Here is a 12,098-nt window from a genome sequence, read left to right as displayed (position 1 = left end):
TTTAATACCTAAGCTCTTGCATTAAATAATATTTTCAGTTAATTGAAATGGAATAATACTTGTATTGCGGTTTATTCATGCGCCACTTTTCGCTAACCAAGAAGCCTGCATTCAGAACTGGAAAACTTTCATAGTGAAACGCATTTCTAAAGCTTTTCTTAACCCTGGCGCATAGTAAATCACGCTATTATCAACATTTTGCTTTTGCCAACCGCAGATTTAAGGCACTAACTCAGCTGTCTGCATTTATTTTGCATGGCATTCGCTCGGTTCTTTTTCGTTTTCCATTTTCCATTTTAGATTTTCCATCTTTTTTTATACGCTATCCTCCGCCATCTTGCCAGCTCCATTTTGTGGTCAAATTGCAAACCTGTAATTTGCACACCTTTCCCCCTAGGATGTCTGGCAACTCTGGTTGCAGCTAGACCGATTTGCTCAGTTATAAATTTGCTAGGCGAATATTTGTCCCCCCTACACACACAAACACATAGAAGCGGGGGAGTAGCATAATAAATCAAGTAACTTTCAAGCACCTGAAAAGCAGCAGAAAGTACATTTTCTTTTCCGTTTTTTTTTTTTGCCTGCTGCCCTGAAAAGCGAGCTTTGTGCATTCAACTTGGTCGCATTCAGCGTACACAAAATATATAACGAAAAAATCCAAAAAACGGCAGCTGCTTTTACGTAAATTACATTTTACTTTTTATTTTATTTTTTTGGTGATTTTTTTTTTATATATTTTTATTTTAATCTGCAAAGTGAATAAGCGCATTTACTTTCTGGCCTTAGTTTAAAATATTTGTTGAAAAAAACTGTTCAAGCATGACTTTTATTAAATTTAAAGTGATGTCTATAAATCAACATAAATCAAAATATTTCAACGCATGGCGAAAGTGAACACGAAAGCGAATTTCGCCCCAACTTTCCCGCACACACACACACACACACAGACGAAAACTTTTAATGCGCTCAAAATATAGCAACAAATGTGGAGCTGGTTGCCGAAACTCACAGCCAAGCCCGAGCCGGAGCCCGGGACACAGAAAGAGGCCAGCAGCGAGAGAGACAGCGCCCAGGACTGGGGCCGTTCCACGGCTGAGCACAGCAGGAAACACGCCAACCATCAATAAATTAATCAAAGTCATAATCAGTGTCAGGTTCAGTGGCACTGGCGAAAGTTGTAGGCCATTCAGCTCAGCTTAGCTCAGCTCAGTTCAGCTCCAATTCGGTTCGGTTATTTTCGAGGTCGTGACTCAGTCAAGCGGAAAACCCGCGCTGAAAAGGTGCAAAATGCCAGCTGCTGATAATGAGTTAATAAATGACCGTTAAGGCAATATTTATAAGGCATGTCCCTACTATAAATGTGTGTGTGTGTGTGTGTATGGGAGATTTGCGATAAGGCTATTTTTGAACTTAGTCTGGTATAAAGGGCATATAAGGAGAGCTAATTAAAAAAGATACTTTTATGCTATGAGCAAGATCGATAAGTGCACTTTTTGTACATTGTTAGAAAATTATTTGCATGTATGACTTTTGTTGATGGGATATTTTTAATTAAAAATTAAACTCAGCTTTAAAATTACGAGAGAACAATTTTATTTATACGGATGATATATGAAAGAGCAAGGGTGGAATCGTAGATTCATTTATATTCTATATTCTATTTATGAAAAAATAAAAGTATATTGAACATTGAATTTGATAAAACTGTTTTTTTTTATACGGATGATACGTGAAAAAGCAAGAACAGCATGTCAAGTCGAAGCACAATGAAAAATACATTTGGAAATAAGAAAGAGTTTTTCATAAAACTTAATTGAAGTAAAGCTTTTCTTGGAATAATTTTAATATTTAATATATTTTCTAGTTCTGTTAGAAGCGATCGGCAAACCCTTAAAGGCATTCGTAAACAATATATGAAAATATTTGAATGTTTTGTATAGTGAATAGCAAATTTTGGTTTGGATTAGAGGGAACAAAAAGGAATATTTGCAAGTAGGCTTATGTATTTAGGCCTGAATGAGTTCCATATTTGAGTTTGTCTTGAAAAGCACAAATGCCCTCTTTTTCAGTTTACACACATTGCGTATGCGTAATATGCGTTCGACAGAAATTACGCTGACAACATCTGAAATAGGCAACTTATGTTTATTATTGACAGAGCATCCGACAAGTGAGCAAGTGAAACGCTTTTTTTGCTGCTCCCTCTTACACGATTTTATTACCTAACCCAATCAAAGTGAACGCCTTTTGCCATTGCTACCGCTTCCCCCACTAACTCTTCGCCCGCTTTGACTGCAGCTCTCCGACAAGTTGCCAGCTCAAGAGTCGCAATAACGACGTTTTAACCAAGCAAACAAATTTGACGTGCTTTTCGTGATTTACATGCAAATATTGAAAAATATTCCCCAAGGATACCGCAAAAAGCAAACCAAACTGTCTAAAGCTAAACACAAGCGGTACCAGGAAAAAGAAAATAAAAAAAAACTCGCATTGAAGGGAGAACAAAAAAAAAAGAATTCCCAACGTCAGGAAGCAATATCGATTTTCATGTGGGCGGCGGTAAGGAATAAAAGAGCACGGCAAATAAAAGAAATATTGGCCAACAAAAGACAAAGTGGAGGTCTGCGGTGGCAATAGGGCAATTGGGAGCTCAAATGGGGCCACAAATGCCTCGTTTTTGGCCTAAAAATGCGCTACACCCGAAAGATATGGCCAAAAGCAGAGGTTGAAAAATGTTCCCGAAATAGGTTTTCAATATAAATAATGAAAATTTCGCATGTAATAAATAACATTGAAAACCTTTTAAATTATTAAATCAAGTTAAAATTTAAAAGAAAATAGAGCACATGCTTAAGGTAATTCATATTTTTCTATTATGTTTAATATATGCAAATAAAAATATAATTTTCTGGTATCAAATTTGAGCTCATATATTTAATTATTAAATATTGCTTTTATATTTGATTTTATTTTATCAAATCAATCAAATCGAATACCCAACCTAACATAAGCTTTGTTGTTGTATGTTAGCCGTAAGCATTTAAATATGCCTCTCAATTGACGTATTTCGGATTACATCATAGTTTGATGTGAGCTTAGGTGTCCGAAATAAGATTTGATCAAGTTTTCCGCACGAGTTAAGTGGTTCATTTTGAAGTTTCAAACAGACCTTGCCCAATCTAAATATGGCTTCACCCTATTCATATGTAGCCATAAATCACGCACGCACACACACACACACGCTGATAAAAAGAAAATGCAGGAAAAACTGAACTGAAACTCAGCTCGGTTCAGTCAACCAAGCACCCAACTAACCAGCTGAGAAGGCTTTAAAAGTCAAAAAATGGCAAAAAGAGCAAAAATAGTTAATAGAGGGAGATAGACAGATGGAGCAGGAAGGGAAAAGAGAGAGAGAGAGAGAGAGATAGCGCGCGGAAAAGAAACTGAAACGGGTTAATAGAGGCAGGAGCAGAGACCTCTGACAAGACAAGTGGGTGCGTTCATGCGGAAAACTTGTAAACGCAGCTCAGCTAGTTAGTTAAGTGGGCGGTGCCACAAAACCCTCGCCCCCCTAACAAGCCTCCAACTCTGAGCCAAACAAAAAAAAAAGAGCTGCCCTGAGCATATCGAAACCCAACAACAACAACGACGACGACAACAACTGCGGCGAAAAATCAACATCAATTTAGAATATTAAAAAAACGCAAAGTCGTGCGTGGGCAGGCGCCGTCGCCCGCAGCAGCATGTGGTGTGTGGCTATAAGAAGAAGACTTTGTGTAGGATATACGACTTACCCGCCACTTGCAGCGTGGCATTGCGACTCCGTGCCACGCCCAGTTCGTTCTTGGCCTCGCACCAGTAGATGCCAGCATCTGTTTCGCGACGTGAATTGACAACCTGCAAAAACAAAAACAGAGAAGTTGGAGTTGAAAAGTTGTCAGTAAAAGAACGAACTGAGGGCCAAATGTGAGCAAATTTTAATTGAAATGAGTAAAAGATTGTTTTTACATACTATATACCCTTTAAGAGCGGCAGTATTAGTTTGTAGCTACAGTTTGACTGATGTAATTTCCTATGTTAATGTGAACTTGAATTGATATGTAAATGATTCCCAACTTGTCTTCATCTTAGATTTGTTTTAGACTTGATGAATTGCTATGAGATATGATTCCTAAGCTGGTAATTTGAGAATTCGACCGTATAGTTAGTCAAAAAAATATTTACCTGAGTTCTTGAACCGGTTTAAAACTGGTTCGGAGTTGTATCTCGGCAAATATTTAAGATATCATGCTGAAATTTTAAAAATCAAAAGTAAATAAAAGAAAAACAAACCAACTAAACCAAAGAAATTAAATAAGTTCTTAATTAAAAATTTCATGAGCTTGCTTTCAAATTAATCGTAACAAATTCTAAAAAAATCAAATAAATAACAGCTCTGACCTAAAATTATAAACTTTATAAACCTATAGAAATACATATTAAAACAATTGAAACTTGTTCAAAATAATATCCAAACTTAACTATGCATATATTCATGTTTAACCTCTACGAACATCAGTTAAGCCTACCCTTTGTTGCCACACTCACAGGGTATATTGGAGTTATGTCATCTTTTAGATTGCGTTGCTTTCTTTCTTATTGTCATTTTACAAATGGGCTGCAAAAAGTGCTTTCGCAACTTCAAGACGTTGATTTGCAGTCTCTATCTCATGTGCTGTACGCTCTCTCTCTCTATATATCTCTCCCTCTCTTTCTCTCTTTGTTACTTTGCGCTGTTGCCCTGTCTTTTTGGCCATAATAAACAGTCAGCAATCTGTTGTCTGTTGCGCGTCTGCTGCCTTCAAGTGCTCAAATCATAAAATGTCTCTCGAGCAACTTTATAGTTACTTCATGCCCCCCACCGCTAACTGCCCCTCACCCCAGGCACTTTTCACACAGACCCGCCCCCACTTTCTTGCCGCCCTTCATCTTGTGTTGTTTCACTGACTGTTTTTGTCTTTTCAGTTTGTTTATTTGTTTTTGGCGCACAAAAGAAATTCCCCTACATGCGCTTAAAATTAAATGTCAAAATGTGTGTTGAATGTTAGTGTACATGTGTGTGTGTGTGTGTGGGCGTGTGTGTTTTAAGCGTGTGTGTTTGTCATATTTATCTCAGCAACGGCAGCTACAAAGTTCGCACAATTTACACAACTTCTGCGCCTCATCCAAGTGAAATTAAGTGTTGCGCTAAGTGAAGATGACAAAAGGGTTCTTCAGCTCTATTATTCTTTCATTTAATCTTGCTCTCGTGTGTGTGTCTGCCTGTGTGTGTGTGTGTGTCTGGAGTGTGCGTTGTGCCGCGGGTGTGCTTTATAAAACAAATAAGCGAATGCGCTTCAGGCGTCTCAATTGTCATGCTGGCAACTCAAAGGCAAAGCGCTTACTTCAAGCTAAACTTCTGGCAATCTGTTCTTAAATAAAGCTCTATATATACGTAGCTATATGGCATGTGTATATATGTTTTAATAGTGCTTTGTACTTTGGCTTTTTCCATTCCATCTTATTATGCCCATCAAAAGTTTGCTTTACCACAAGAACACATTTGTACATAGTATATGCTTGTTGTCTATTCAGCCAAAAGGATTAGGGACTTAAGTTGTGTGTACTATAAGAAGTAATAATATTAAGTTGATTCTTCTTTCATTTCTTTAAGCTCGTAAGAAATTCTTGGTAATTTTTTAAAATACGTATTATAAACATATTGTTAAAAATGAATTAATATGTAGACTTTTGTCATAATTATTTAATTATATAAATTCGTTGAGCTCTTCAGAAAGGATAAGGGACCTTAAATTTATTAGGTATGATAAATATTATTATTTAATTATTTAACTTCTAGAAGCTCATTAGAAATTCTTATTAATTTTCTAAAGGTATATATAAGTATTTGTATACATCGTTAGGAATGATTTAGTCTGACCAAGATATTTTTATGTATATTATATAAATATTTTTAGACGTTTTTATGTATATTTGTATATGGAGGTTTTCATATTAACTTAAAAGTGCATGGGCCGCCAAATATTCCCTTAACATTTATTCTCCCCTTATATCAAAAAGCAACTATTATTTAATTTCTGTCTAAAAAAAACTCAAGATCCTTTTAGAATTAATTGATTTTTTCCTGCTTAAGAACATGATGTATTATAAATTTTTTTTACATATATGACATTTGGATATGAAATATAAATTTATTTTTAGTATAAGTAGCTTTAATATAAATAATACGCATACGCACCGTGGGCCGGCGCTCAGTCAATTGTGCAACAGCCGACTGCAAGGAGCAAGAAGCAGAAAGCTAAGCTCATTAGCTGCCTGCGCAGCATTCGCTATTAAAATTTCATATAAATAACATAGAAAAGAAGCAGTCGCAGGCAACGTTATCCTTTCTAATAAAAAAAATAAAATAAAATAAAGGAATCCAAATCCGTTGCAATGGCAACGCGGACAAATAAAAATGTGAGCAAATAAAAATATAATACGCGCAGACAATGTAATCTATATGTTGCTGACTCTTTTTATTTTCCACTGTGTTTTCTGGCTGAAATTAAATTTTTGGCCCGGACGGGGAACAAGGAACAGGATGGGGAAAAGAAACTGCGCCGAAAGTCACATAAATTTATTTATGTCTTTAATGACTTGAGCCACACGAATTGCTGCGAATTGGCTGCGCTTTGTTGTTGTTGATATGGTCCTTGTTGTTGTTGCTGCTGCTGTTTTTTCGGTGTTTTGGTGCGTGCTGCCAGCAAACATTGAAACTGATTTGACAACAACAACAACAGCAGCAGCTCTGCCGTGTGCTACGTGCGTCTTTAGCTGAGGGGGCAGGGAGAGCACGAGTCAAGGGGCAGAGTCGCAGCACTGCGGCTATAAAATATATTGACTGTGTGTGTGTATTAGTGTGTGTGTGTGTGTATGTGTGTGTGTGTGTGTATGTGTGTGTAGCTGTGTGTAGTCGCGCGTTGAAAACACGCTTCCGTTTTAATTTAAAATACCCATAAATTTACAACATTTCATTTGGGAGCCATTTCGTTTTCATGTTGTTACATTTTGTAATTGTGTAAAATAGAGAGGAAGAGATAGAGACAGACCCGGAGAGAGAGAGAGAGAGAAAGGGAGAAAGATTGCGAATTGTGTGTGAGATAAATAAAGAGAAAGTGCCTGTGTGAGGACGAGTGTTTTATAATATTGTTTAAATTTAAAGTCGGTAAAATGTGGCGTGTAAATGCTTTTAATTGAGCCTGAAATCGAGCCAGTCAGCGAAATTGGTTAAATGTCAGACAACAACTGCTCTACAGGGGGGTTGTGGCAGGGCAAGTGTTAAAAGCAGTTAAAAGCAACAGGTAAATGGAAATAGCTGCGAAATTGGGCAGAAATTGAAAATACAAAGTCGGGTTATCCATTTAAAACTCAATTATTTGTCTAAAGTATTCAATAGATTTGCTCTAAATAAGCCAAGCTATTAAATGAGTTGTCAAAGTAAAACAAGTAAGAAAGTTGCAGTCGGGTTTTAAACGAATGCGCAATACTCTATTGACAGAATAATACTCTTATTAAATAAGTTGAAATGGGTCTTCATGATTGCGTTGGTTACCTTAAGACTCTAAAACTAGTTTTAGACAATAACCATATTTGCAATTTAAGCGAGGCAGGCTTGGGGGTGGCAGACATAAATATTTTAAACATCTATAGATGAAAATATGATCGATGATCTATAGATAAGAGGTTTTGAGAAGTCTGCACAATACTGTGTCTCACAAACTGCATGACTGGCCCTTAACAACTTAATAAATTATAATAAATAAGCATAAACAATTATAAATAACACATATTTTTTAAACACAAATATATGAATCGAAGCGGGTTTCAGTTTGTAGCTCGTGCTCAGGCAACACTTTTATTTTGTCCCATTTTTTATATATTTATTGCAATGAAAAGTCAACTTAGTTTAAAGCATTCCCTAAGCCTGATATATTTAGTGTTTAATATAATTATATGAATATGACAAGTCTCAATGTCTCCCTTGGTCAAGTTGTTTAAGAGACGAAGACAACTTGGGGATACGAGTTCGAGTCCTCGGAGAGTAGTATGTAATTGATAATTAATCGCACAATACGGGACAAACTTATTACATGATAAACATATTTATTTCATTTAAAATATGGACAGTGTCAGCTTATAATTCTCAAGTGGCTTAAGCGCGTTGATTGAAAAACGCCTAATCCATTTGGGAACTATAAGCTGATATTGTTCATGCTACGTGCTAACATTTTGACAGTTGTGTCAATGCAAACTATTTTGATTCAGCTGCAACTTGTTCTTCTAGCCCTATTTTTTAAAGGAGCAGAAATGATATGTATATATATACCATATATACCCATATCTATAATCTAGTACATATTGAGGCAAAACTACTAGAGCTCCCCTGAAGATCTGTAAAAAATATACCGTGCCTATTCGAGGCAATTTAAAAGCTGTTAAAAACTCTACGGGCGATCTGTTTTAGCTGTTATTGAACTGCGAACGCGAATCACGCAGTCGATTGCCGTCCACTGAAACTTGTTTCCTTTGAAATGCGACGCATCAATAAATTACAAATTTTCAGCCCACGCAACTGGGAAGCGAATCCAGCTACTTGACTTCTTGCCACCTGTTAAGTCGTTCATTAAACGACTCTCAGAGCGACTCCCCTCGCAAATGCAGTTAATAAGCGTCCGCATATAAAAAAATATATATATGTAAATATATAAGGTATACGCAACGTGGGTACGCAGTAGGACCATGACGAGCTGGGCTGGGCATATAAAATTCCTTATTTTTATGAGGCTGCGAATGTGTCAAGCGTTTGTAAACTCATTAAAATGTACTCCACGCGCCGGCAGTTGAAAGTTATGCCCTGCGGCAAGTGGCAGCTGCAGTAATGTGTGGCATTAACTTGGCTACGTTTAACCTGCCGCAAGTGCTTCGCCAGTTTTTTAATTAAGCACATGAAATACAGTCGAAAATTGCAATCAAAATCGCTCAGTTAAGTAGTTGATTTATGCTTCAAATTGTTGATGGCATTTTAAAGCTTGCCACAGAACTACTGCCAAATGTGGCAGGCGTTTAAATAAACATTTAGATGCTGAGCGAAGGCAACGAACGCATTACATGCAAACACTTGACTGAGCCAGACAGATGTACAAATATATACCCGAATACCCGAACTGGCAACTTTCAGCGGAGCGTAGGGCGGGGCGGGGCGGTGGATGGGTGGGCGGCGGCAAGGATTCAGTTGTTGCCTCTTCAGCTGCTGCTGCTGCTGCTGTTTGCTGCTGATGATGTGCGGCAGGCAAAACCAAAGTGGCGCACACAAATACAAAGCGCATAGTTGCTACAAATCATGTGTTGCCTCTGCCAAACGGGGGAGTCCTCGCAACCTCCTCACTTTATTTGTATGTGTGCGTGTGTGTGTGTGCTATAACATTTCTCCTGACTGGTCCTTGCGTCCTTCGTTTTTCGTTTATTTTTTTCGTGCAGTTACGTAAATTATTGTCTGTCTCCCTGTTGCTCGCTTCTCCACTGTCACTTTTCACTACACTTCAGCTTTTATTTTTTCGGGCGCTCGCTTCTCCTCAACGCACACACATACACACACGCGAGCACACACAGACACTGACTTTGTATACGCTTGTGCCTTCTTGTATTTTATTGCATATTCCCCATCCGCTTGTCTCCTATTGTTACTTAAAGACGGAACCCTCCAAAACTTTGCGCCACATTAAAGTTGCCACATTTTCGTTTGGCTTGCTTCCCGCTCTCTTCCTGTCTCTCTCTCACTGTTTCTCTCTCTCTCTTATGAGCTGAGCACCATTTGATAGTGTTGCATAGTTTTGGGCTATCATTTTCGGGGCTAGCTTTAGGGCGCCCCTCGTTATTATAATGCCTGGGCGAAGTGGAAGCTTCACTAGCATTATAAGTAAGATGAATTGTCTGTAACTTAAGAGAGACAGAGAACGATTGAAAGAGACAGAGAGAGATAGAGAGGGAGAGAGAGAGGGGAGAGAGATATGCACAGCGAAAAGCTGGCGGAATTAGAATGTAAATTATGCAAGTGACATAGAAAAATGGCAAAAGATTCCAAAAAAAAGGGAATAATAAAAGAAATAAAATGCTTGGCTTAAATTTAAAATGAAGCCGGCAACGAATTTATGTGGATTAGTTTATGGAGTATTCTTTTGTGCACCGAAAAAGTCGAGGATTAACTGGAAAAAAATATAAATGAATATTGTTTGCGTGTTGAACTGCCAAGGGTCAGTTCTATGTTCTATGAAACAAAGGATGTGGGATTCAAAAAAAAAAAACTTAACTCAAATGTTAAAATTCTAACAATAGAGCCACAACGAATATTAAATATAACTCAGTGGAGCATTAAATACCTAAATGCTTAAGCCTAGAATTGTAGATGAAAATAAGCTAGATGGGGATGAAAATTTTAATTATTTTCAAATATAGATATATGAATATGGGGAATTATTATTTTAGGAAAACAGAAAAAACTGGATTATTTGAGTTGCAGCAATTAATTTAAATGTAATCGTTTATTGTATTTGTATTTGTATTTTCGCTCAAAACTAGTTTTGATCCTTTAACATATAGCACACAAATTTAAATACTTTAAGTTATGTCCGTTCGTTTACCTGCGTCAAAACAATTTTCAATAACCAGCAAGTTTATGTGCTCACGGGGCTGACAAAAATGCCAAAAATGTGGCACACAGCTGTGTTAGGCGAGGCCAGGCAAATTGATTGTGGCCAAGAAGAACGAACGGGCTAAAAATAATGGCACAGCCACAGCCAGGATACGGCAACGGCGGACAGGATATTGAGCAAAGGCGAGCATAGAGCTGCTTTGGAATTAATTCATTTAGAGCTCGTTAGACGAAAGAAAAGGGGAGAGTGAAAATAAATAAGAGCAACAACATTTAGAAAGCGGAAGAGCGTGTCTGAAGTCTGATTGCTGGAATCCTGCATCCAGAATCCTTTTTTGCACTTAAGTGATAAACAAATACACGCGCAGCTGACAAATACAAACACAAATGCCAATGCGACTGCGAATGCGAATGCGAATACATAAGCACAGTCTAGCAGACAGCCAGCACAGATCGAGTGTGAAAAGTGGCAGGCTACAAATGCAGCTCGAGAATGGCAGCTGGGAGCTGGGATCTGGGTGCTGGGAGCATCACCCAAATGTCCTGGCCGCAGCAGCGACTCCGACTGCATCATCAGCATAATCAACGCGCGCGCCGTTGGCTTTTTGCGTCGTAAATTGCTGAGTGCTCAGTCCAAGTGCTGCCACAGCTATTGCTGCCGCTGCCTGCTACCAGCTGCCTGCTGGCTGCTCCTTGTTGCTGCCACAGCACACATTCACCCACACACACACACTGACACACACACATACTTGAAGCTCATCAGGCAGCTGACTTTTGCTGCGTTGCCCGCCAACTTCCGTTTGTCTTTATTTGTCTGGCTGCTGCTGCTTTTGGCTTCGACTGCTCCTGCCCTGCCACCTGCCCCCTTGCCCCCTGCCCCTGCCCCTCACACTCAGCGTCCCTCTTAATGTTTGTTTACCTTACGTTAATGAAGTTGTTGGCCGCCCCAGCGAAAATGCTTGCGAAAATATTTTCGCAGCGTGCAAAAGGTATATCCAAACATATACATAAATATGTGTAAGAGAAAAGACATAAAAAGTAAAAATAAAAGCAATTAGTTTGTTCATCACTCAACAGATGGCCGGGCAAAATGAAAATTTTTAAACAGCGCCCAACTGTCCCGCCACCCAGCCCATTTTCCGCGACTCTTATTGCGAATGAAAGAGCGGAGACAGCAGCAACAGCAGCGGCAGAAAAATAATAATTATGCATGCTGCAAAATAATAAAAGAAAAGAGAAAAAATAACAGAAATAATAATAATAAGTAAGCGAACCGCTGAAATAATGTAAATATGCCACAAGCGCATTTCGCTGGCCTCGCCAAAGCATACAATGAATGCGCTTCACGATGAACTGCGCCCCCAAAAGA

The 12,098-nt window shown here is 38.3% G+C and overlaps 1 protein-coding gene across 1 annotated transcript in view; it reads right to left on the bottom strand.

Moving 5' to 3' along the window:
• Positions 1 to 12,098, bottom strand: part of robo3 (roundabout 3) — a 49,735-nt gene that overhangs the window by 15,309 nt on the left and 22,328 nt on the right. Inside the window, exon 3 of the mRNA XM_064685124.1 lies at positions 3,795 to 3,897. Coding sequence (XP_064541194.1) covers positions 3,795 to 3,897 — 103 coding nt within the window. The remainder of the gene's footprint in view (positions 1 to 3,794; positions 3,898 to 12,098) is intronic.

This window comes from Drosophila montana, unplaced genomic scaffold, assembly GCF_035044405.1.
Source record: "Drosophila montana isolate Dmon_TW-CO22-7 unplaced genomic scaffold, ASM3504440v1 contig_3013_1, whole genome shotgun sequence".
Lineage (NCBI taxonomy): Eukaryota > Metazoa > Arthropoda > Insecta > Diptera > Drosophilidae > Drosophila > Drosophila montana.
This window is presented reverse-complemented; position numbering and strand designations above follow the sequence as displayed.